Below are 27,854 nucleotides of genomic sequence, written 5' to 3' on the forward strand. Positions count from 1 at the left end.
TGTGCTGTCAACCTAATTTGTTTTTGCAGAGCATTGCCAAATAAATGGTTAAACCTGCCTTTTTCATTTTAAACCAATGCTGTGTGTTGCAAGTGGAAAAACTTAACCTGTAACATATGTAGCAGTTTATCACATCTTGTAAAAATGAGAATTGCTGTCATGAATACTCCTTATTTTTATAGTTCAGCTGTTTTTACAAGGACAAGATCAGACCACAAGATGGATTAACAAAATGTTTTGAATGTCAGTTTGCCATGCAAGACTTAATTTGAGTTAGTGTCTGCATGCCTGGGACAGGACTGTGATACGAAATAGTTGCATTTGAGCATGTGTAGAAAGTACCTCAGTCTTCACTGCTTGTTTTTGCATATCTAGTATTAGTAGGCAGGGTCTCTTGTTGCCAGCTGTGACTTCAAAGCAAATTTAATCTCTGGCACATTTTTGTGAGGTTCACTGTTGAAATAAATTGTGTTGCTTCAGAAAAGCTGTATTTACAAGTGAAGCATGCTTTCTGTTATCTACTTCAGATACATAAAATAACTAGTGTTTTAGGGTGGAAGCAAACTATGAGATCATCTGTATCCTGCCCCTCTCCTGTGATGTCCCTGGCATGTTGAAATTAGAAGCATGAAACTGCTGAAACAGGCTTCAAGGATGGTTATTCAACGTGCAAAGGTCCCATTTAGGCTGCAAGCCAATCCACACTTACTTGGGAGTAAGCCCCATTGACCATAATGGGACTTGGTTCTGAGTAGACACGCATAGAATTGACATCTTAGTGGTATTAATTTTGTCTGCCTTTATCTTAGGTCTAAACTGCTGATAGTGGCAGGAGCTGTGGGGTGGCCAGAACAACAAGCTCTTTGAATTCAAACAATAAATCTTTTATGTTCAAATGCATCCCTTCAGAATTGAAAGCAGAAAATTATCCTGACTTAGCAAAGAATTTGAACATGAGATTCATACTCATCAGCACCTGCTGAATGAGAGGCCATGATAGTTTGTGTGCCCTGTAGCATTCCCTTGTTTTGCTATAGGTTACTCAAGTGTCTGCCTTAAATGCTCAGCAGATTTCTTTGAATCAGTCATCTGATTATTATCATGTGATTCTGGCTTTGTTTCTAATCATAATATCTTCATAAAGAAAATAGGCTGATTATCCTCCTTTTAAAAAAACCCGATGAGTCCTTCAAGTTTTTGTGTATGGACAGGTTGGAAACTTAAAGGGAGTTGCTTAAACTGCTATCTGTTGTACAGTGAAACATGGTCTAATTGTCACTGCGCTATGAACTGTACTTCCTGTCTCCCACAAATTGGGTATTGCATATGACTATTGCTGAACTGGGTAGCATTCTTCAATTTTGCAATGTCGATTAAAATTCTGTTAATCTGTTAAGATTCTCTTGTAGTCTGTACTTCCTAAACCTTATTACTTTCAGATGTTAAACCAGGACTGTGAACATGAGACCCAGAAGCCTGAGCAGGTACTTTTGGAGCCCAGATGTGGCCTTTTGTGCAATTTACTGAACCATCTTAAGACTTAAAAGCTGTACCCTTAGTACAAGAAAGGGGTTGACTTACAAATCAGTACTACTGAGTATTTCTCCACCATTCTGTTTAAATTAGAACACAGGTATCAAGAAGTGTGGCATTTGCATTTTGCTGCAGATGCTAACAAGGGAAGGGTGTAGAATGCATGTTGGTGACCTGGGATTACTGGAAAAGGAGATTTGGATTACAAGATTGTTTAGTCTGGTGGCATGATGGGAACTACTTTGGCATGAGAATTTTAGAGGCTGAGGTGAGGCATGTAAAACAGCAAAAAATTAGGGTTGCCTTATTCCAGGTCACCAAATTATTGCAAATATTTGTTATAATAAAATACTGTATCAACAAATTTTGTAATTATGCAAACCCTGAGCTGCCCAGCATGTGGAGCTGCAGGGGTGCAGAAAATGGCTGCTGCTGCTGCATCCAGCGTGCCCTAGGCTGCTGCCTGCTCCAGAAAAGGGGACTTTCATCCTCTTCCCCTGGGTAAGGCGAGTAGCCCCGCAATGGGGCTACTTGATTCTACAGTGACCCAAGGGTCAGTATAGCATTTAGAGCCTCTGTGTTGGGCTTTGTTCCACTGGTCCTGCCTCCCTACTGCCCCACTCCCTCTCCCAGCACGCCTCCGCCATGCCCTCCCCTGCCCCAGAATGCCTCCTCCCTACCTCCCTCCATGCCCCCACCTACCTCTGCTACCCTGTGGTCCATGCGAGCAGCGGAGCTCTGGTGCAAATCCAGCACTCAGTTGCATGAGTACCTCACTGACTTGGGTGCAAACATACCACTCTTTTAGATGTTAATAATAAAATCATACTTTAGAAATGTGAAACAGGACCTGAATTGGAACAATTTGCTACTGTTGTTTTTTTGAGCCCTCCCCCTATAGGCACTGCAGCCAAATCACACTTGTGCTGAAATCCTGGGTTTATTTATTCATTCAGTTTTTACTCCACTTTTCTCCTAGATGGATATCCAAAGCAGCATATAAAAATATAATAAACACAATTCATAAATAAAACATAACTAAAAACAACCAGCAACAATCACTGTATAATAAGAGGAAAGAGGAAAGCATGAAAAATACAAAATGGCAATAAAGCATACCCATAAAACTCACAGAACATCCATTTCTAAAATGACCATAATAAAATTAGAAGGTTAATCTAACAAACATTTTAGGCCCCAAATGAAAACTTCTAAGAAAGGGGCCACTGGTAAACTAAAACGCAAACATTTCTCCATTGTAGCCCTATTGGCAACTCTCTCTTTTTCCCAGTGGAGGAAAAGAATTCCGATAGCTCATAAAGGTCCCATCCTCCCATCCTTGAGAAAGTCCCATCCTCAAACAACTGAATGGTCATTGTAACCTTTTCCTTACCTCTATAGGTCATATTTGTGAAAGGAAATAAAATGCATTTTGACCGTTCCTTATTGGTCAATCTCAGCTCTGTCTTTCATCATTGGTTAGATTTGAAGAATGAAAAAGCAGGAGCAGGTGCTTCTCACTGAATGATGGCACAGAATACTGCCTGCATGGCTTAACTTGTGTCTCTGCTTCCAGAGCAGCTAGAATTTTGTTTAAATGTGAAAGGGAGTGCTGGCTATTCAAGCCAGCTAATGAGCAAAATAGCTGCTGGGTGGGAGACATAAAATTCCATTAAAATACTTGTTAAAAACCCACTGATTTGGGAAATATGATAAGCGTAACTAAGATGGATGGGGAGATGTGAGCTACAGATTGGTCGTCAGACCTGAGGTGGAGCATATGATTGAAAGAAACATTAAAACCCAAATCCATGACTGCTATAAATGGCCATATCGAGTTCTTTTATGGTAAAATAGGAGCAGTTTTTTTGCAAAGTAATTTGGTGCTATTTGAATTTAAAGAGACATCTGTACCATCAGTTTTCCCAATATGTAAACATCATAGCATTGCTGACATTCTTTTCAGAGTGATGGTACATTGGAAGATATATAAACTGAGAAAGAAGAGGTGAAAATGGCGTTTTCAGACTAATGAAGTAGGAGATAATTTAGAGAAACACTTTCAGTTTATGGAAGTGATTGGTTGTGACCCAGTGGGACATATACTGTATCGTGGGTACACAGGAGCTTTTCACTCTGCTCTGGAAATGCGTGAGATCCTCTTCAGTGGCATTCCTTTAGATGCAAGGGGAAACCACCATTATCCATCTTGGTGCGTGCATGGAAGTACACTGTACAAAATTTGGGGGGGCCAATAAAACAACTGAAAACTATGACTATATAATGAAACACTCATAAAATGGTAGCTCTTTGATGGAATTCCCAGATTTCCCTCCTCCCCAGTTATTCTAGTGAATACTTTGGGGTCACCACAGGAGCCAGCATATGTTTTATTGAGGGATGCTGCTGCTTCTTTCCAGAAGGCATCTGTATAGCATGCCCCTCCTACTGGAGTTGGTATGCATCCAGAGCAAGCATCATTGCCCACCTGACTTGAGTCCAACTACAAATAAAGATGACAGATGACTATAACTTAAAGATGACTATAACAGGTGACTATAAAGATGACAGATGACTATAATGAGGTAGAACAATGACATCATCCAAAGAGCATATCAAAAAGAAAGAAGAAAGGTCCCCTGTGCAGGCACCAAGTCATTACTGACCCTTGGTTCTGACCCACTGACCCACTTCCACAGCGATTTCATGCCAGACTATTAGCTGGGTGGTTTACCATTGACCTCCCCAGTCATGACTTGGGTACTCATTTTACCAACCTCAGAAGGATGGAAGGCTGAGTCAACCTTAAGCCGGCTACCTGAGATCCCAGTTTCCGCTGGGATTGAACTCGGGTCATGGGGAGAGTTCTCAGATGGAGTACCACAACCTACCATTGCACCCCTCAAGGCTCTACAGAGAGCACATGAGGTCAAGCTAAAATAATCTCTTGACCTGACCAAGTTGCCATTGCAACTCCAGCCCATGATGATCCAGCCCATCTTTCAGGGAGTGAGATGCCATGTATGACAAACCATCATTTGGAGTCAGAAAGATCAGGGATTAAGTTTAGTGAGTTGTTGGGTCTCCATTTGTTTTCAGTGTTTGCCTTTTACTTACTTACTTACCCTTGTGCTATAAGAACACTAGTCTTTCATGTGCGAGTCTTTGTATATGCATGTTTATAGATACATTTTATCCCTGACTGTTTTCCCGGTGTTGATTTTTAACCCACCTTGCCTGCTTGACTCATCCCTATACTACTGTGTTCATTTTTGGAAACCCCAAGGGAATCTGGGACTCTCTCCATGCAGCTAGGAGGAAAGGTCTCCAAGGCAATTCTGTATGGTTTTAACCTTAGTGGTGACAGCACTTACTACTGCTTTGTATCAGAATGTATCCTGAGGGGACAATAGAGGATGCCTGGAGTAGGGCTTCCTCCTATCAGTCATCACACTTTTTATTGAACTTCTGTGCAGATAATAAAGTAGAACAATAAGGACTAACTACCTATTCTATAGAAATAAAATGTAATTACAGCTGCAACTGTTTGTTAGTTGGCAGTAACCCAAGGATCAACAAGATGGTTATAGTAGTTGCATTGGTCCATGGCAACCATTGTAATAAGCTGGAATGAGCTGCAGTGAAATCTTACTCTCCTGTTTCCCAGAGAGCTGAATGTACCCTATGAAAGCCATGCTTGTGAACTTCATGTAATAAGATTCTCAGATAATTACTTGTTATCCTTGAATTTCTTATTCCTATGTGTATACCTGATTTGTGGAGCTCCAATATAAAGGAAATGAAGCTTTTATAACCTGTGTTCTTGTGTATAAAGATGTTCCTATTTTTTAAAATAAAACCTTTAAATTTCAAAGAAGGGATGAAAAAAAAAACTGAATGCTGTTGATAAAATCAGGAAAAATTGTGTGTGTGAAGTACATTTAATCACCTTTCTGTCTGACACTATATATAGCCTAGTCAAGGGGTGTCAAACATAAGGCCTGCGGACTGGATGCAGTCCCTCAAAGCTTTTTATCCAGCCCCCATGATAACTGTGCTGTCCCAGAGCTGCCCTTTCAGCAATGCTGCTTTGGCCCAGGCTGTGGGAGGGAGAAATGGAAGGAGACCTCAGAAGGCAAGGGGCACTTAAGAGGTAAGGGGCGGTAAGGGGCAGATCAAGAGGGGTGAGAGTGGGAGACATTGCCAAGGCATTGGGAGAAGCCAATTATCATACAGGCTGCTCTTTCAGCAGTGATGCTTCTGTTGAGGCATCACTTTGCAGACCACCTCTCAGTTGCTGGGCTGTGAAGTGATGGCTGCCATAGAAGTGGCACTACTGAAAGGGTGACCTGTGTGATTATCGGGCTCTCCCATATCTTGAAAATATGATCAAGATTCACACATTTTCTCTTTCATTTGCAGCTAACAAGTTTCTATGTGAGAACGAAGTGCTTATTTCTGAGCATCAGCTGCTTAATGACTTCACTTCCTGCTTAATGATGGCACTTCTGGCCCACAATATGAAATGCATTTTACACCCCTGCCTAATCTGTGTTACCAGCTAAGAAGTCCTAGTTGTGGAAACTTAAGGAGCAATGTTGACATATTTCAAGCCAAGAATTGCAGTGGGTTTCTAAATTTACTCGGGTGTATTGTTTTCATATTGGAATACTATGTTTGCTATATGAGGTTGGAAGTTGCCATACCTCTTGGTCTTGGTACAGTACCTTCTTGCCAGGTTATTTTTGGGAGGAGGAAAAAAACCTCAGTTTTGCAACTTTAGGTATTAGGGTTAATTTATAATTACATTTATAATTTTTTTAACTGACTGGGTTTCCTTAAGTCTCACAACAAGAATACAAAGCATCAGAATGCTACAGAAGTATTAAGTTTGTCCACTCTTTCAGCATTACATTTTTATGTATTCCCTATCATGGTTAAGATTAGTGTTCTATAATCATGGTTAAGATATAGTGTTCTATAGTGTTCTGAGCTTTCCCAGGAGATTCCACTGTCTTGGCAGTAATGGTGAAGAATTAATGTTGAATCAAGCTGAAGGCCCCAGCAGGGAAAGATTTTGAAAGACTTGTTCCGTTTGTGTATGCCTGGCATGGATTGAGTAATTGACTGCCTGATTTGGTTTTTTTGCTGTGCGAAGAGGGGGGGGGGGAGGCTCCCCCCCTCAGCTGTTTATCGGTGTGAGGAGAAATCATAAAAGAGATTTGCCAAGCTTGTTAGGGTTATCTGAAAATATAATTACAACTTTATAACTTTGAATTTCGGTGGATTACAGAGTAATTGTCCTTGGATAAAGTTTGTGTATTGGAGCATTTATTGCCTTGATTTGATACTTTTGTTCAGGATTGTCTGAAAACGGCTGGATGTTTTGACATTCTTGAGGACTGAGGAATGTCGGTTGCCAAGGCTACAAGTATAAATAAGAGAGAACAGATAAATAAATAAGAGAACAGAAACAAAACAAGAATAGTGCACCAGTGACGTCTAGTGGATTTAAAAAGACATTGCAAGAATTTGATTTGTGTTTATAAGTGGAGCAAGGAAGATAATACGCTGAGGTCATCTAGTGGTCTTAAAGAACATTGCGAGCAAAAGATATTTGAGTTCCACAGGAAGGAAGAATGAAGATGGCGGGTAAGATCCGAAGTTTGCCAGCATCGGAGACAGGATTTGGAAAATTAGTACAAGAGGAAGTGAAAGGGAAAGACTGGAAACAGACTGTGCAAGACAACATGGAAAAACTGTTGGCAACGGTACAGCAACAAATAAATCAATCTGCACAGATTCAAGCCAGCTTGGATGTTTTAACTAAACAATTAGATGAACCTAGTGGACACCTGATGGATGTGAAAATTACACCAGAAGAAAATAAACAAGAGATTGAGAAATCGGGACAAACAATAAGAAAAGACCAAGTTAAAATATCAGAGAGAGAAGAAAATCAGCATGATGCAGAGTCAACATTAATGGAAATTCAGATGGATAGTGCAGCTCAAGTGGTGAGGATACAAAATATACCAGAAGAGAGAGAAGATACATCACAACGGATTATTAGATTAATATCAGAATGGATTAAGAACATAAGAACAGCCCCACTGGATCAGGCCATAGGCCCATCTAGTCCAGATTCCTGTATCTCACAGCGGCCCACCAAATGCCCCAGGGAGCGCACCAGATAACAAGAGACCTCATCCTGGTGCCCTCCCTTGCATCTGGCCTTCTGACATAACCCATTTCTAAAATCAGGAGGTTGTGCATACACATCATGGCTTGTACCCCATAATGGATTTTTCCTCCAGAAACCTGTCCAATCCCCTTTTAAAGGTGTCCAGGTCAGATGCCGTCACCACATCCTGTGGCAAGGAGTTCCACAGACCGACCACACGCTGAGTAAAGAAATATTTTCTCTCGTCTGTTCTAACTCTCCCAACACTCAATTTTAGTGGATGTCTCCTGGTTCTGGTATTATGTGAGAGTGTAAAGAGCATCTCCCTATCCACTCTGTCCATTCCCTGCATAATTTTGTATGTCTCAATCATGTCCCCCCTCAAGCGTCTCTTTTCTAGGCTGAAGAGGCCCAAACGCCGTAGCCTTTCCTCGTAAGGAAGGTGCCCCAGCCCCGTAATCATCTTAGACGCTCTCTTTTGCACCTTTTCCATTTCCACTATGTCTTTTTTGAGATGCGGTGACCAGAACTGGACACAATACTCCAGGTGTGGCCTTACCATCGATTTGTACAACAGCATTATAATATTAGCCATTTTGTTCTCAATACATTTCCTAATGATCCCAAGCATAGAATTGGCCTTCTTCACTGCCGCCGCACATTGGGTCGACACTTTCATCAACCTGTCTACCACCACTCCAAGATCTCTCTCCTGATCTGTCAGACAGCTCAGAACCCATCAGCCTATATCTAAAGTTTTGATTTTTTTGCCCCAATGTGCATGACCTTTCACTTACTGACATTGAAGTGCATCTGCCATTTTGTTGCCCATTCTGCCAGTCTGGAGAGATCCTTCTGGAGCTCCTCACAATCACTGGATTGATGCACTGAAGAAGGAGATAACTAAAGAATTGGATTCAGTGAGAAGAGTGAGCACTTTTTATTTGAGAAAACACATATTACCAAGAGAAATTCATGTGAAATTCATCAGAACCTTTTACAGAGATAAATTACTAAAGGCTTCACAGGAAAAGGAATGGACAGTGAATGACAATAAAGCTAGAATTCTGAGACATGTTCCATGGAGAGTGAGGAAGAAGAGAAAAAAGAATTGTGAAGGCAAGGTGTGGAGACTGGCTGGTGTGGAGACTCACCTATAATTAGAGTCAAGATTTGGGAGAGACAAATAAGGTTTCTATATGGAATAAATGCCATTTGATAGACTATTGTTAGAAACTAAAGAAAAATATATTTTTAAAAGTATGTTTTTATTGGATTTTGAGATGTAAGAAAAAACAATGTATGATAAAATGGGCATAAAATACAGACCATAATATCACAATAGATCAATGGGAACAGATCTAGAAGCATGATATAAAACTTATTAGAGCAACGAATTTTAAAGAAAAGATATATAAAATGTTCTATAGGTGGTACATGACACCAAAAAACTGGTAAAAATGAAACAGAATATATCAAGTAGTTGTTGGAACATGTAGTGGATATGTAAAAAAAATGCAAATCTATTGGAGAATGGCAAGAAATGTAATATAAGACATTGTTGAATTAATGACATCGCTGAAATGTGAATTATTTTTGTTTAATATTGTTTTAGATGTTATAGATAAAGAAAACGATGTGTATTTAGTTATTATGATTTTGTAGTGGGATTTTATATGTTAGATATTGGAAGGATTTTATTTATTTTTATTTAATAAAATATTAAATAAAAATAAATTTTATTTATTTTTATTTAATAAAATATTAATATTTTATTAAAATATTAATGAAAGATGAATTAATAGAGAAAATGAGGCAATGGATAGGCATTCAGAAATTTTGGATTAATAACGAAAACCGACAAATTGTGTAATGGAAATCTTTTTATACTTGGTTGAAAATGAAGTTTTAGAAATAGGGCATTTAGATGATTGCATTATATAATATTTGATATGATATAATAGACGAAGGATAAATGAAAAATGATATTAAGAGGTAAATTTAGAAGAAGAAATTAAGATATGTAATGATTTATTAGTTGTAGTGATACATGATAATGATATATGACTTCCTGCACCCCCTTTTTGTGTGTGTGTAGTGGTATGTTTTTTGTGTTATGTGTGTTTGTTTATATTTGTTTTTGGAAAATAAAAAAAGGAAAAAAATTAGTGTTCTATAGTAGCTGCCATGTTTTTGCCCTGTGTATGTGAATGTCGGATTTGAGCAGTAGTTGAGTTTTGCTCTTATTTGTAGATGAACTATGGTGGAATTTGGCATGTATTAATACAAGTTGACTAGGTTTTTCACATCTGTATTAACAATTCCGCACTTTCCCTAATTGTCCCCTAAATAAATCTAAATGGTGTACTGTACTTGGCTCTTTCACTTGCCTCAGGATAATGGGGACATGTCGCACTTCTTTGTCGTATCCTCTGCCAATCCAGAATCCTTGTATCTCGCTGTAAACAGAATTACTCCTGTGAGAAAGCTTCTGTGAATTTTTAAAAATGTATGCAAACTTCTGTATTCTGTTCAGTTTTTAATATAAGCCTTTAAATTATTTCTCCATCAAACTTTTCTTATGTATCTAAACATAGTGAAGAGTTCTAGCAAGTTGCTTTGTAAAGGGCATGAATCTAGAACAAACGTTCAGAACCTAAACAAATGTTTCAACCTTAAAACCCTCTCTCCTTTTGTAATTATTCAGATTGAACTGTACTTTGTAAAATCCAGTGATAACACATATTCATCCTGGTTTTAAAAGGTTAAGTTTTGTGTGGACACATTCTACTTTTACTCATCTGAAAACGTGCATATCTAGAAAGGCAACTTATTTCTTGCTCCATTTTAAGACACAGAAACTAAAGGAAGAAGGAAATCTATTAGTCTGTCTTTTCAGTTCTCCCTCAACCCTTAGTCAATCACCCAGTTTGCTGAGACATTATTTGGAGCAAAGTCTGCATTCAGAATCTTGAGAGAAAGTAGACTTTGACTGTTCATGTTGGCACAAAAAGCAAAAGGCTGTGAGTTTTGCTGTAGGAGTTCTTAATTCAAAACTTCTGTCCTCAACTGAGAAGAGAGGAAGTCTCAACTCAGATGCTGTTCCTGATTTTATTCAGTGCTCTTCTTACTATACCAATTGGACATAGATGTATCTGGTTTAGTAGTTCCATGAAGTCAGACTGAGGTTCCATTCTGATACATTGGAGGTGCACTAAAGCAGCAAGCACTTACTTTCTTATTGTAAAAGGGCAATTACCTTGCATGAGTTCCTAGACTCCACAACACAGTGCTCATGCAAATAGATTACTTGTTTGGTAATCTGCTTCCAGTTACGGATTAGAACCAACTCAATCTAAGCATTTTACAGGAGCAATCTTTTCCTTCATGTAAATTAGAGGTCTCCAAACTGTGGCCCCGGGGGCCACATCTAGCCCATCTCATGGTTTTATCCGGCCTGCAGCAACTTAAAATATTTTTATGGTTAATTTTTTGCTAATGTTTGACATTTATACTCACTATGTATCATTTCTCTGTTTAGGCATGGCAGTGTTTCTTTGTAATTGTCGCATTTCTCTTTTGTTCTGAATCATAGTATGCTAATTACAAAAAAGATCCAAGTAACTTATTCATTCGTTTTAAATTTCATTCATAAAACCGGTTTTTTTTTCCAGCCTATGAAAATGTATAAAATATACAATGTGGCCCTTGTACTGAAAAGTTTGGAGATCCCCTGATGTAAATATTGTGTGTGTGTGTGTGTGTGTGTGTGTGTGTGTGTGTGTGTGTGTGTGTGTTGAAAGATTGGTTTTGTTTTTCCAGGTAAATATGACAAAAAAGCTAGGGGTTATATCCTAACCTTTGGTGGAGTATAGTTCAGTTATTGGAAATTCCTTCTGCTCATTGAAGAAGTGTTATACTCATAGAAAGATTCTTGTAAGAGTACATTACTCTTGCAGCATTGGAGGAGCTTCCAGGGATAGAGCTGTACTATGCCAAAGTTGGGACAGAGCACCTAGGTTTTTTTTTTTTTTACTGCCATTGGTTGGTATTCTCTTCATGTCCTGCTGACTACTTTTTCTGGCATATTTCAGATCTGGTAGTTGACCAATTTGTGTGTAGGTGTCAAAGTTTATTGTTCTTCTCTTGCATTATGATTATCTCATTATTTTGTCCAAAACTAGTATGCCTTTGCTCCAGAAGTCACCGTGTACAGTCAGCCCACATCTTAGTTGCACTTGTGCAAATTCAACTGTGTGTGCTCAGCGAAAGAAAACCGTAAACAGTTTTCAAAAACAGAGAAAACCAGGCAGTTCTGCTTGCCATTCTACTTACTCAGTACATGAGGATGAGGTTGGAGAATGGGTTCTCTCCTGCCTTTCAATTTTTAAAAAGCCAGTACATATTTTTCAAATGCAAGAGACTTTCAAGGTAATTCTGAGTGTATGTGATTTTTAGCTTTGCACACCGATTCTCGAATGAAACTCCTACAAAAGCTGTGAGCTGACTACATATTTTCAGGATGGAAGATAGTTTTGATTGTACAAGGTACATGATTTTAGCTTTACCCTCTGACCTCAGAACGTGACCTTAGCATAAGATGCAGGCTGACTATATATACTTGAAACGGGAGCCCTTATGTTGGTAGCACTCTGCCAGGTGTCCTATTTAGACTTTAAAACCCTAAATTTTGAGTGATGTGTCAAGCTTTCAACATAAGGCTAATGAATAATGTCAACATTGATTGAATGAATTTAACCATTTGTCTTTAATGTTTGTCAGCAATAAAAGCACAGTTAGAACTTGTAAATATGCATTGCTCAAGTTTAGATGTCTAGTGTGCACCAAAAAAGTTAACTATTCCCCTTAGAATCTTCTGGCATTTAAAACTTAAAGGAGAGAATGTTATACAATTTGCAAACAGAAGTATTGACTAGCACTAGTAACTTACAAAAATTAGCAAAACAGCAATAAAAATAATTCCAGGCAAGTAGCTTGTTGAAGGTATGGGATAAGGACATTTCATCTCTGATTGATATACTTCCAAAAGCTTTTTAAAGCTGCAGCTGCTTGTTTCAGAATAAGCATTGTACAGTCATGTGGGAATCATGTGGGAATATGAACTACAGCAACCAACTGTGAGTGCTCTCTTTCAAGAGACCATGTGTAAGAGCTTGTGTAAAATAGTCCTCCTCTATGAACTTCTTCAGGCTTGCAACATTTCCTAAGGTTTTCAGAAAGAGAGTGTGTAGCCAATCTGCAAGTCTCCCTACTGCAGTGTTTCCAAACAGTGGGTTGGGGCCTACCAGAAGATCACGACCTGATTGGTGAGTAATGAAACTGACACGCTGATAGCTGAAAAGGAAAATCATATTGAGCCCTATGGAAGGTGAAACTAAGCCACACATGCATGTTTACTCATGAGTTGGCAACCATGCCTCAGTCCACTTCAAAGGCTGAAAGGAGTGCACTGCCACCAGAATGGTCCAGATCTGAAGAACACAGGCCCCCCAAAAAATTCTTGAGAAGGAAGTCTCCCCTCTAAGCTGACAATGAAAATGATTGAGCCAATGGAAAGTGAAACTGAGCCACACATGTGCGTTTACTCATGAGCAAGCTCCTCTTGTTTTCGGAGGGTTGGGGTGTGCACTTCTGACGACGATGTGATCAGTTATGAGATCCCGGCATAAGCCAGAATGTTACAAACTGGTGCACACCTGTATTCCTAGTTAGACACATCTTCTCTCCTAGTAGTCCAGATATTCCACTTTAGAGGGAAGTCTCTGTGTTGTATATTAGAACTGACAGGGAGGAAAGTAAGAGACTTACAGTGAGATCAACTTCCAGAGGGATAGCCATGTTTGTTGGGTCTGCTTCTATGGACTAAGAGTACTGTGGCATCTTAAAGACTAAAATAATGTTAAAGTGTCTTGAATAAAAATCTACCAAGCATTTCACTTTATGCTTTGGATGAAGTGGGCTTTAGCTTACTTTGGCAAAGCACAAAGCTTACGCTAAAATAAATAACATTTTTTAAAACTTCAAGATGCTAAAAGAATTGGTGGTGGTAGTTTTGTTTTTAATTTTGGGATCTTGTGACAACTCTTCATGGCAGATTTGACATCCTGCTTTTATTGGTTTGATGTTTTTTAAATGTGAATTGATTTTTAATTTTTTTTATTGAAATTTTTCAATTAATTGGAACTTTGTTTCTTAATCAAAATTTGGGACAGAATAGTCTTTCTATCCCACCTTTTTTCTAAACACAATCCTTCTGCATCTTCAGGGGTTGGCCAAAATAAACTTTCTACTTGGTATGTGGATAGCTTATTTTACAGATATGAATGTATGCCTGTAATGGATCCTTGTTTATATAATGGTTCCAAGTCTTTATAATTTTTAAAGGCCTCATATTCTAAATCTTCTTAGTGGTGGTATGTTGATAGATGATGATGATAGTCTTTATCTCCTCAGTTTGAATAGCTCTTTATGTATATAACAGTTGAGATGAAACAGGTGTTTCTAGCATTTTCCCCCAAAGACTTGTCCGTGAAACAGATCTTCAATAGACATTGAATATACATTTTTAATGACTTTTCAAGGTATTGAGTGGCATTATGACTCCTTTGTCTTGATTAGGATTGTAATTAGTGATGGGTTAGACCTTTTGTAGTCAGGCCTAGAACTAAGCTTTGGAAAAAATTAATTCCCACTTAGGAAATAGCTCATTTTTTGATGAACCCAGTTTCAAGCCCGGTTCAGATCTTGTCATGCCCTAGTTGATATAACTGGAAGTGCAATAGGATCCATTCCCTTGTATTACTTATCCTAATATGCCAAATACTTTTCCTTCTTGCCCACCTTCTTCCTCCAACCCCTTTCATGTTGCCATAGTAGGAACTGCTTGAAAATGGGAGGACACTTCTGTCTTCCTTCTTTCATGCCTAGCACACTGGTACAGCTGCAGTCCAGATACTGAGAACAGTGGGAGCATCAGTTTTTTTTCAGTGCTACTGATACATGTCAGTAGCTCTGGAAAAATAACTCTGAGTGCTGTTTGTGAAAGTAGGACAGGCCGGGGTGGTGGCAGTGGTGGCGCACAAGCACCCAGAATGATGGAAGGGGCTTCAAATCAGTAGGAGAGCATCTGCTTTGCATTCAGATTGGTGAGCACATCCCAGTCCCTGCAGCCTCCCTTAGCGACATGATCCTGGAGATCGTTGCCTTCCCCCTGCCCCTTAAGGGGGCAGAGGCCAGGGCTGTCAGGCTGGGGCTTTGTGATATCCCAGTTTGAATAGCTCTGCCTTACAGGATTGTTGCAAGATTCTTGGCATACTCCCAAATGCTATTTTTTTTTTAAAGATGTTGAGTGATTTGCAGTATCTTGCAGTTGTCACTGTTCATCTCCTTCGCATTTAACTCTAACTCTCCTAATGACATTGCTTGTCTTATTTCCACAGCCCCATGATTTTGATGAGTGCAGATTTGACATTAGCGTAAATGACAGCGTTTGGTACCTACGGGCTCAGGATCCAGATCACAGACAACAATGGATAGATGCAATTGAGCAGCACAAGGTATGGCTTCTGTTCCTTAGCAATTAATAATGGTACATAGTTAAAGATATGCCTCCAGGGGATTGCTTAATAACTTGAATTATATATTTTTTATTACTTCAAATACAGTGATGGTGTGCCCAGGCACTAGAAATTATGCTCCCTATTCTTGCATCATATGTTGAACAAATGAATGAATTAAAGGATTGCTAAAAGACATTGCACTTGACAAATGCTGTAGAATTCAACATTATTCTAAGCAATAATGAGAGACCAGCGGATGTCATGAATCAGTGTATGGCAATGCAGAAAACAGCCATTATATCTAGCAAGTGGAGCTTAAACCCACCAGAGAAAAACATATGCTTGATATGCAGTTCAAAAATAGATTGTTACATTAGCTAATACTAGGATTAAATACATGTCTTTTCCTGTGTTCATAAAGACTGTCAATTCTAAAAGATGTTGTTGGGTTAACTTTGGATATTGTGGATAAAGGTGGCTCATTTGACTTAATGAAAGGTCAGGGGTCTGAAGTTTTCTTAAACAACATTCAATGAGGTAATTTTTGTATTGGTTATATATGCTCTTTCCTCTGGTGTGGTGATTAAGTGTGAAAAAAACTAAGTTTATAACTGGCTTTAAGCAACTTCTAATTTTTTTTGGTTTGGATTTAGTTCAGTTCAGTAAGACCTTTATTGGCATAAAATACAGAGAGAACAAAGCAAAACAAATATACAAAGACAACACAACATAAGCATAAACATCAGTCACTGTCCAGAGTCCCAGGGCTCTGTCTGGCTATTACCCCAGATAAAAAGGAAGCAACATTATCCAGAGTCTCAGAATCAGGTGTGGAAAGGAGAGACTGAAGCATGATTGAATCCTCCCAGCCCTGCATCCTAGCTAACAATGGGCCTAGATATTTCTTGCGTGACGCATCATGTAGCGGGCAGTAAAAAAAGGTATGCATTAAAGTCTCAACGCAATCCCTACCACACTTGCATTTCCTCTCTGGGTTTGGATTTAAATGATTCATGCGGATATGATCATGTCAGAGAGAAGCAGTAATCCTTTAGATGCTATTCTGTAGTATAGAAAACTAACACTGCATTAAGCATCTTCTTCCTATGTTTGTATGGAAATTCTTTGATATTTTATTTTTTGATATCAGATACTTATAAACTGCATTTTCTGCCGCGATGGATTGCAGAGTAGCATAAATTACCATAAAATACAAACACAACAGTTTTAAAACAAAAAATTTTAAGCCAGCAAAACCAAAATTTTTCAAAAGTACAATTGTGTTGCTTAGCAACGTTCTGACCAGCGTCAGCCTGCATATGCTGTGGCCACCGCTGGTTCGTGTTCACCCCCCAAGCCTCAGGAGGCAAGGGGAATACGGCTCCCCTCACCTTTGCATAGCGTTAAGCCTTGCTTGATGATGGGGGTGCCAATTGCATCCCTGTCTTAAGCAAGGCATGCCTGTACATCTATTTTCATCATCTTCCTAAAGGACAATAGAGAATGAGTCTCCTGAGAGAACATTCTGTGGAAGTGAGTATGACTGTCAAATTCCTGTTCTGCTTATGTGCTGATTAACTGAATGAGAAGCAGAACATGGAACAGGGCATTAGCTGCTGATCTTAGAAATGGGGAGGAGCACATAAGAGAAGGGTTTTAAAACTATGTAGGGCCTAGACCAGTTAGGGCATAAATGACAAAACAGCACTTCGAATTGTGTCTAGAAGCATGTGTAAGCGTGCAGTATGATAGAGCCAAAACTGCAATGTGTAACTCCTGCTCCTGTAAGAAAAGGGTAGAGGGGAGAAAGGAGGTAAAACCTCAAATTGATGTTCAGAACAAGATATATTTGTTAGTATTTTTGCAAATATTGTATTAAAGCATTATGGCCAACATGTTTTAGTCTCAGCCTTTCTCAGGAGCACAGGGAGAATCTTTCGAATACTTGCGATTGATTCCACTGTTGTGGAATTCTAAAAAGCACATATTTCTGGAAAACAGAGTTTGTACTACTTTCTTGTAAGCATTTTAGAGTTCCACACTAGTATCTTAATCCTAAGAAGTTTCTCCTTGTGCTCTTGAGGCAGGCTAAGGCCAAAACAAATCTGTTGTACTGAGTGCTTGTTTGAGGCTTTGCTGCCTTTTTTCTTCTTGGTTTTCGTGTGGTTCATCCCTTTTTCTGTATAAGAGGGACTGTTGCATTTTGCACAAGGAACATAGGAAGTTGCTTTGTACTGAGTTGGTCCATCTTCCTTAGTATTGTAAACCCTGAAGAAGAAGCAGCTCTTAACTGTTTTGGACAGGAATCTTTCTTTTCCCCAGCTAGAGACTGAACTTGTGTCTTCTGCATGCAAAGTTAACTTCAAGTTTTGGCAAATATTGGAGGTCAGCTGAATGAAGAGTGCATTCAGTGATCGGTAGTAACTAAGTCTAATCAGAGTCAAATTATGATCCAAGAGGAAAGAGACTTAGGGAGCAATCCTAACCAACTTTCCAGTCTATATAGTATATATAGTATAGCTGTGCCAGTGGGGCCTGTGCTGCATCCTGCATTTTGGGGGGGGGGGGCAATCATGGAGGCCTTTTCAGGCTAAAGCAATGTTGGTTCCCTTACCTCAGAGTTGCATTGCCCTTACCTCAGTGTTGGAAAGTTGGTTAGGATTGCACCCTTAGTTGGCTGGCCATGCTAAGATGGCATTCTTACCACCTAAGGTGGTATTCTTGCCGCTACTCTCACACCCACTTTCACTCCAGCTACCATTTGAGAATCTGTAAGAAATCAAGGTCAAGATTACAAGCCTACTCCTTACAGGATTGTGACCATGTCGAGTATAGTGAAATCGACTCTCCCATCATGTCTTGGTTGGCCTCCCATCAACACTTCACTTGTTACATGAGGTTTCAGTTTTTTAGCTAATAGTTAGTCTATATGCATATCCAGTCAGACATTCAGGCATAGCTGAAGTTTCCAGAAGTGGAAACTTCTGATACTTCTGCAATCATTGTTGGTTGAATTGAAGCATACAATTTTGAAAATGTGTCTAGTATTGTAACTGTTGCATTCTATCTGTCAGTGTGGTCAATTTTGGATTGGAATAGTGTTTCATAAATGCTGTTTTAAAAAACCATGATTCTACATGCCTGATATATAGGATTTGTGTGTTTGAACAATTGCTTCTTAGTCCTTTGCTCAAATGAAAATACGTGACATTTTAGGGATTTAAGAAGCGGTTTGGGATATGACATTGGAAAAGTTAAGTAAAAGTTTAAAAAAAAATCACCAACATACTTGAAGCCTTGGCTGTGCAGTGAGAATCTCTTTAGATCTTGGCCTGTGCTTCAGTGTCTGCTCCAATGAACAGGGTTCAGCCATCAATGTTGCTGTTGCATGAATAACTAGCAGTGTTCAACAGTCTCTTTAATGACATCTGGAACAAGTGTCACCCAGTGCTGGCCTCCAGTATCATGGAGTGCAAAATACAATTTGCAAAGGCCTGCTGAATGACTTTCATAAGTCCAAAGGTTCTTGATGCAATGCTGGAAACTACATCATTCTCAAGATTCATAGTTTTGTGGAAGTTCTGTTCATCTAGAGCAGGGGTGTCCAAAGTTTTTGGCAGGAGGGCCACGTCATCTCTCTGAAGCTGTGTTGGGGGCTGGGGGAAAAAAGAATTTACATTTAAAATTAGAATAAATTTACATAAGTTTACATAAATGAATATATTAAAGATGAACTTATATGGATGAATGAAGGTCTTGCAATAGCTCAAGGCCTATAAAAGGCCTTGCACAAAGCAAAGCTGGCCTTTCCTTTGCTGCCGCTACTACATCACAGACGTGAAACAGCAAGCAGTGGAAGCTCACAGCTCATGTGAGAGGTCAAACAGTTGTCTTCACACTGAGAGCAGTTACATTGGGCCAGCACAGGCTCCAACAAGTCTTCAGAGTGCCAGAGGCTCATTGGAGACTCCCCAAGGGGCAGATTTGGAGTCCCCGAGGGCCGCAAGCAGCCCTTGGGCTGGGGTTTGGGTACCCCTGATCTAGAGTGATGTGGTGTACTCTACACCATGTTCTATGAAAGTGACTGACAGGCCAGCTACTTGGTTGAAACATTTCAATATACTATTGACAGTAATGGGAACAGGGTTATGTGTTTTTTTTTGCAACAGCTGTTGAAGGGTTTCCTGCTAAGTCCAAAATAACCCAGCCAACTATTTATACATGTGACATTTATGGACAATTTTGAAGAACTATATCAAATAAGCAAATTTTGTATTACAAAAACTCAGGAATGAGAGAGCATGCTTAGCCATTGTGGTTCTCCATTTCTTCTGCTGTATGATTTGCATTGCTTAATAGCAATACCAAAACTTCAGTTTCTCCATCTGACTGGTATTGCCAGATGATGCGTCTGCATTGTTATAGGGCTGGTGGATGCTCCCTCATATTTACTTTTTCCTAAAGTAGTAAACATGAAGTAAACATGAGGGGACATCCACCAGCCCTTTAACAGTGCAGTCTCATCAGCTAGCAATGGAGAAACTGGAGAAACGGAAGTCAGATGGAGAAACTGAAGTTTTGGTATTGCTATTAAGCAATGCAAATCCTACAATAGAAGAAATGGAGAACCACGATGGCTAAGCATGCCTTCTCATTCCTGAGTTTTTGTAATACAAAATTTGCTGATTTGATATAGTTCTTCAAAATTGTCCATAAATGTCACATGTATGGATAGTTGGTTGGGTTATTTTGGCCTTAGCAGGAAACCCACAGCATGCGTCCTGCTGTGAACTGGGCTGTACAGTTTATACCGGCTATTTCTGAGATAGACAGCAGATGGAAATTGTGGCTGGTTTATTTTATTACAGAAATTTGAATATATGATCCTGTACACAAGAAAAGGTTGCATGGAGAACTAAATAGCTGACTCATGAATTGATCTTTATGCTTTCTAGTTTATCAGAAATTACTTCCTAATAAGGAAAAACCATTCTCTGGAGTCAAAAATAGCACAAAGATTTCAGTTTCTCTGCCTTTAGTTTGGTGGTCCTTAGTATTAGAGGAGCACCATACCCACCTTGTTGGTGCACATTTAATATATATTAATTTGGTGGTTTTTATTCTCAGTAGGTCTTATGAAAAAATAACAGTGCTTCACTTCTTTTTGCTGAAATTCCCTGCTTAGTAGGAGGCATGGCAGAACTGGTAAACATTAACTAAAATAGCCATTATCAGCACACTGCTTGATTGTTACCTAGATTGTCTCTCCTGATGAAGGACTTTGTTATACACTAATGCCTGCTACAATGTCTTGGCATCTTTTTTTTTTTTTTTTAAAGCAAGGTCACCTCAGAAGAGAGAAATTTAAAGTGGAGAAGCAGTGGGCTGCTTTACCTTTCCTTGATCCAGATTACCCTCCTGTGTGGCTTCCCATGGAAGTTTTAAAGATGTGTTTGCTATTGTGAACAGAAGTTTTGAACCCAAGAGGGGGAGGGATGGAGCATATGTGGATGATTTGGAATAAACTAAGGCTGCAATCCTAACCACACTTTCCTGAGAGTAAGCCCCACTAAACAAAATAGGACTTATTTCTGAGTAGACCTGGTTAGGATTGTGCCCTAAGTGCCCCTTCCCTTGCTTGCAAACTTGACTTCTCCAGGAGGCTTTTCTTCTTTTTAAGGTACTAGTACTGTTAAATGCATTAGCATGTCACATGTAGTTATCCTCTAAGGCTGCAATTTTTGACCTTTTGCATCTCACAGCACACTGACAAGGTATTAAAATTGTCAAAGCACACCATCAGGTTTTTGACAATTCAAGAGGCATACTATGCTGCCAGTGGGCCCTACTGATAACACATCTCCGATTGGCCCTACTGATAAATGACTTTCCCCCAAATTCCTGTGGTACTTCTGTGGATCATTCATGGCACACCAGTGTGCCATGGCACAGTGGTTAAAAATGGCTGCTCTAAGGGTATGGCCTGTAACTTTATGATAACTAGTGGACATTAGCTCTTCAGTTTTGTGATGATTATTTTTCTCTACAAAGATTCTTGTAGTTGGGACTCAATGCAATTTTATAACACAATTCTGGCTTCCTAATTCTAAATGAAGTAAGCATATTTTTGTCATTGGAATTTTAGCTATGATAAAGAATTTGGTGCAGTGAGAGGCTATCCTTGCTTCTCTTTAAACTTAAGGTATCCCATAGTTATCTGAACACTGCAATCTGTTTGAGAGTCCCAACTAAGCATTTTATTTTATTTTATTAGTTTAATAGGCCACTTTTATAATAAAGTGCCCAAAACAGCATGCCACAAAAACACAAATTAATAACAGATACCATAAAAGAGCACATCAGTTCAACCACTTGCCGTTCCTATTTCTGTTCTTGCTCATCTTTATGGCAAAGTTCTAAAGTCACAGAAGCTTTGGCATATCTAAGTCTCCTGGGCTTCTTTCACCAGCCAGTACTCTTTGAAAACTACCAGTGTCTAAGCTTTAGACACTTTTTTTTTTAAATCCCCAAAACCAAAAATCAACAAATGTGAATTTCAGTTTGCGAAACATGACTCTCAAATGTTAGTTGAAGGAAGCTGAGGAGTTTGCACTTAAAGCCAGACATTGGTAAACTTACAATCATTTAAAACTAGGCTGTCTTGAAAACAGTTTAAATGAAGAATAGCTGGCATGTAATGGAAGCAGGATAAAGGTTACTATTGGACTTTGACCAACAGTAACCTCAAGCAGTGTCTTAGTACTCTTTTTATTGCTTCCATCTAGTGGTCATTTGTGTTTATTGCATGCAATTTTTGGTAGGATTTTCTTCACATTGTTTGTGACCCTATCATCAGCTGTAGTGTTTAATTATGTAGTCTATAGAGAATTTTCCATGGTGGAAAATTAGGCAGCGCACTAGTGTTGGTACACTAAAGAATGTGTATGTTGTAGGCAAAATGAAGAGTTAGCTATAAAATGCAATAGCTGAAACAAACTATAAGAAGTTTTCTCTGATGTGATATTTTCTAGAGCTCCAAATTGCAATTTGCTTTTATAGACTTGTTTAGTCAGTTTGCTTAAGAGACTGCTTGTCATATTCTCTTGGCAACTTGTTAATGCTTAATGACTTCCCAAAGTTAAAAGGAGTCATAGTTTCTGTAACCTTGGATTTGGAATGTTAGAGACTCATGCAGGGTTAGTGCCTAAAAATCTGGCTCTGATTTCATCACCAGCTTGTTGACCTCTGAGCTCCTCAGCTGGTTCTTATGCTTTTATCAACAGGCAGTGTAGAAACTGGCATGCCCATAATGGCTTTGTGAATTGACATGCCCATAATGGCATTGTGAATGCAAATTCCACTAATCTGGATATTTTTTTTCTTTCTGTCTTGAAAAAAACAAGTGTCTAGTTCTCAAGAAAAAATTACAAGATATTTTGGTAGACATCGTTCATAAATTGAGCATATTGTTTTATTGGTTATCATGTTACGTTTTGCTAAGCTTTTATCCATGTAAAGTTGGGCTCAAAGCCTTGCACAATGCTTGCACTAACCCTGTCATTTCCTCCTGTCTTAAACTCCCTTTTCATTGACTGCCAAGAAACTTTATAATTGTTTTAATGAGTCAGGAAGTGAGGGGCAACACTGCTGTAGAAAGAGCATCTCAAGGAACAGGAGTAACTTATTGGAAATTGTGACAGGCCCAATTAACTTCCAAGTTTACAGATTTTTTTCATCAGGACCCTAAAAGATGCATTAAAAAAAATAAAACCAAAGTCAATATTTTTCATACACAGAAGATAAGAATTAAAAGTACTCAATCTGCCAATATTTTAAAAATTAAAAACTTCCATATAAAGAACACATAAGGCTCAATACAAAAGTAGTCTGTTTTTCAAACAAATGAATCTAATAGTGTAGAATTTCATATCCACAATTAAAACACATACCAGTACTTGTATGTGAATGAGAATCTCATGCCCAAAAGCAAACTTGGTGCCTTCTTCCACAATTGTCTTATTACTATTCCAGAAGAATGACTCTGTACCAAGGGAAAGATTTACAAAATGCACAGCACCTGGATTAACTGGAGGGAATTGCACTGAATCATACTAAAGATTGCATGTCTAAATCCTCATTTAACTCCCAAGGTGCCAGACAACCTAGGCTCAAAATCCTCTGGGTTTCTTTCCTTTGTCCCTGTAGGCACTGGCTTGTTTAAGTCCAAATCTTCAGCAGCAGTTCCTACCACACAAATGAGTAATACCATTAAACCTGCCTTTGAGGAAGGGTTCTTTGAAGATGCATATCCCAACCAGGATACAACTTTTTATTAAATTCAGGGCTTTGAGTGTTGGTCTTTTTAATGGAAAAACGCTCTTCCACTTCCAAACCTTTTTTCCTTTGATTTTTTTCTTGGTCTTTATAGTACTACAGAAAAAAACAGCTTCCAGTAACTATTCTGACTTACACTGTGTAAGCTGTACCTTGGCTTCATCAGCCCCTTGCCAGCTGAGGTGGCGCTCAGTAAGGTTATATCAAAGAGGCATTGCTCATTCAGTGTTCTTTCTATATCTGAGCTACTGTACCTTTCTGCATAATTTGTCCTCCCTTTCCTGCTCTGGGCGCTTTTGTGTTCTCTGATATTTACAGTCTATCTGCCTTCCTAGTCATCTTTCTTCTGCGTGTTTTCAGTATTGTGGCAGCTATGCATGCTTCCTCTGCAAGTCTCATCCTCATTTGCTCCTTGTCCCAGAAAACGATTGTATCCATAATCTTTCCCTATTACTCTATCCAACATTGCATTCACCAAACTTGTCCTCTGTCAATAGGCCTACTTTGGTGGCATCAAAATTTACAACTGATCTGTTTGGTACTCTGGTCTGACTCCTCTTCTTGCCAACCCTGTCCATTCTCTTGATCTTGTTATCTTGAAGGATTGCTCTGTATTTATCAGTTTGCTATTGTGTTGTTCCTCATCTGGCCGTTATCTTGTCATTTCATTCGCCACCCTTACCTTGCCCCTCCATCTGACTCACTCATTTCATGACCTATAATCTGTTAATGGTGCAGATTTCTCAGGAGTAATATTCCCCCTTATCTCCTCAGTTATTTCTGCTTATTCCTTGTAAGGTGTCAGGGGACTTGCATCCCAGAGATTGTCAGTTTACACATTCCCTCCAATCTTCATTTGATGCTCTGGACCTTGATTTCAACCTGACGGAGTATTTACTCTCCTCTGTCCCTACCAATTGACTATTTGCAGACCTGATCCCACAGTGCCCAGGCATTCCCTGGAATAGCGTTTTCCATCTTAAACTCTCATATCTTTAACTTAGATTTGTTTTTACTCACTCTTCCATCAAGCTTGTTTACCCAACAAATCTCCAGGCCTTTAACTACATTAATGCTCTCAGGTTGTGTGCTCTGGAGGAAACCAAAAGACTTGACACACCTTGCTCACTTTAAATGCATGTTCTCTTCCTGTTTCTACAGAATTTGTCTTCTCTGTCTTGAATTCTCTACTAAAGCCTGGTCATTTGCCTCCCTTGCTTGCTTCCACCCAAGAGCTCACCTCTTTTAGTGATGAAATTGAATAGCACTCACTCAACTTTCCTGAATTCTTTGTTCTTTCTTCCTGAAATATCTCTTAATGAGATGGTCACTTTGGCTCCCTTTTTTTCCAACTCTGCTTCTGATTCCTTATAATCTGTTTTTCACCTTCTGCAAGCCACTAAAACTGTCCTTTCTAAAATAAATGCTCCTCATGATCAACTCCAAAGATCTCTATTCTACCCTTGTTTGCTCTGAACTCTGCTCTTTCTGAGATACCTGTTCTTTTCTGTTTGAATCCCTCTTTGCCTTAGTTCAGTGATTCTCAAACGTTCTTCAACCCACTTCATCGTCTGTGGTGGTCACATCACACCCCAAGATGACTTGCAGCTTCTGGGTCATGCCGCAGAATGCAAGGTCACATGCCAGCACTACCTGGAAGCCTCAGGGCATTCTGGGGCACAGCATGGCCCAGAGTGCTTTGCGGCTTCCAGGTGGTGCTGGTCAGTGGCATCCCTAGGGTTCGCATCACCCAGTGCAGGAGGCCAGCGTGTCACCCCGTACAGTGGCCAGGGCAACACCCCAGGTGGTGGGCGTGGTGATCTACCATTACCCTGCCTCCACTGGTTTTTTGGCTGTACATAAGAACAGCCCCACTGGATCAGGCCATAGGCCCATCTAGTCCAGCTTCCTGTATCTCACAGCGGCCCACCAAATGCCCCAGGGAGCACACCAGATAACCTCATCCTGGTGCCCTCCCTTGCATCTGGCATTCTGACATAACCCATTTCTAAAATCGGGAGGTTGCGCATACACATCATGGCTTGTACCCCGTAATGGATTTTTCCTCCAGAAACTTGTCCAGTCCCCTTTTAAAGGCGTCTAGGGTAGACGCCAGCACCACATCCTGTGGCAAGGAGTTGCACAGACCGACCACAAGCTGAGAAAAGAAATATTTTCTTTTGTCTGTCCTAACCCGCCCAACACTCAATTTTAGTGGATGTCCCCTGGTTCTGGTATTATGTGAGAGTGTAAAGAGCATCTCCCTATCCACTCTGTCCATCCCCTGTATAATTTTGTATGTCTCAATCATGTCCCCCCTCAGGCGTCTCTTTTCTAGGCTGAAGAGGCCCAAACGCCGTAGCCTTTCCTCATAAGGAAGGTGCCCCAGCCCCGTAATCATCTTAGATGCTCTCTTTTGCACCTTTTCCATTTCCACTATGTCTTTTTTGAGATGCGGCGACCAGAACTGGACACAATACTCCAGGTGTGGCCTTACCATTGATTTGTACAACGGCATTATAATACAAGCCGTTTTGTTCTCAATACCCTTCCTAATGATCCCAAGCATAGAATTGGCCTTCTTCACTGCCGCCGCACATTGGGTCGACACTTTCATCGACCTGTCCACCACCACTCCAAGATCTCTCTCCTGATCTGTCACAGACAGCTCAGAACCCATCAGCCTATATCTAAAGTTTTGATTTTTTGCCCCAATGTGCATGACTTTACACTTACTGACATTGAAGCGCATCTGCCATTTTGCTGCCCATTCTGCCAGTCTGGAGAGATCCTTCTGGAGCTCCTCACAATCACTTCTGGTCTTCACCACTCGGAAAAGTTTGGTGAACTGTACCTTTTGATAGAATAAAGGTATTACAACGCGATTTATTTCATTGCATTCTGCATGAAATTACGCATTGATTGATATATGACATGATGGTATTCTTACAAACTGTGATTTTAGTGATTTTTGTCACTAGTGGTGTCACACCTCCCAGGTGTCAACTTACTAACACCTTATTGGAGCAGTTCTCAAACTTTTAGCATCGGACCCACTTTTTAGAATGACATTCTGTCCAGGACCCACCAGAATTGATGTTATGGCCAGAAGTGACATTATAAAGCAAATTAAAATAAATAATTATAAATAATTAAAACAAATAATTAAAAAAGGGGAAACCAGCCCTGTTCCACCAAGTGAATTTTCTCTGTAGCCTGCCTGTGATAACACCCCCCCCTCCAATAAAAAGAATCAGTAAGATTTTCAGTCCTACCCAGTTCAGTTTAAGTTCTTATATATCAAGCATATCACTAACAGGACCCACCTGACTTTACAAATCTAAAATAGAAAAAAATTCACCTTACCCTCTCAAGCCTCATTTTTCATTCTTTTTATGAGGAGGAGGCTGCCTTCTGGAGCATTTGTTGAGCTCCAGTTCCATCTGATCCAGGCCATTCTGGTGGCCTCACATTTCCCTTTGCCTGACCTGCCCAGGAGCCAAGGCATGTTTGCTTACTCATGAGTAAATACAACTGAGTGGCTTAGTTTCGCTTCCCATAGGGCTCCATACATTCACCAGCTGGATAGGAGGGACCTCCTTCTCGGGTGTTTTTTTGGGGGGGGCTACATTCATTGGATCAGGACCATTCTGATGTTGTTGGATTCCTCTCAGCCTGCCCTTTCCAATGGACTGTGGGCCCAATCCTATCCAATTTTCCAGGGCCAGTGCAGCTGTGCCAATGGGGTGTGCATTGCATCCTGTGGTGGGGAGGCAGTCACCAAGGCCTCCTCAAGGTATGGGAACACTTGTTCCTTTACCTTGGGGCTGCATTGTGGCTGCAGCAGTGCTGGAATGTTGGATAGGATTGGGCCCTCAGCCAAGTTCACCTGCCCATGAGTAAACACATGGTATGGCTGTTTCACTTTCCATAGGGCTCTATGCATTTTTTGTTTTTATTGCATTCAGCTGTAAATTCCGCATACAACGGTATATAACATTTTTAAAATATATTTTATATATAAAATTTGTATTAAAATCTATTTTAGCATGGGTATGGATCTAGTGGGCAGGCAGATGGCCTTACACTCCAAAGAATCCTGTCCACATCCTCAGGCCCCACAAGCTGAAAAGAATCCCACAAATCAGGGCTGACAGAAGTCATGGGGATATCAGAAGACATTGTCCATGTGGACCAAATTTCCATAATTTTCATCCATCTAA

At 39.8% G+C, this 27,854-nt stretch overlaps 1 protein-coding gene across 2 annotated transcripts in view; it reads left to right on the top strand.

The window, feature by feature from the left end:
- The window catches only part of CERT1 (ceramide transporter 1), an 88,851-nt gene that overhangs the window by 18,511 nt on the left and 42,486 nt on the right, over nt 1-27,854 (top strand). For both annotated transcript variants that reach the window (XM_066615905.1, XM_066615906.1), the window contains exon 3: nt 15,178-15,294. In XM_066615905.1, the coding sequence (XP_066472002.1) occupies nt 15,178-15,294 (117 nt within the window). The remainder of the gene's footprint in view (nt 1-15,177; nt 15,295-27,854) is intronic.

This window comes from Tiliqua scincoides, chromosome 2 (assembly GCF_035046505.1).
Source record: "Tiliqua scincoides isolate rTilSci1 chromosome 2, rTilSci1.hap2, whole genome shotgun sequence".
NCBI lineage: Eukaryota > Metazoa > Chordata > Lepidosauria > Squamata > Scincidae > Tiliqua > Tiliqua scincoides.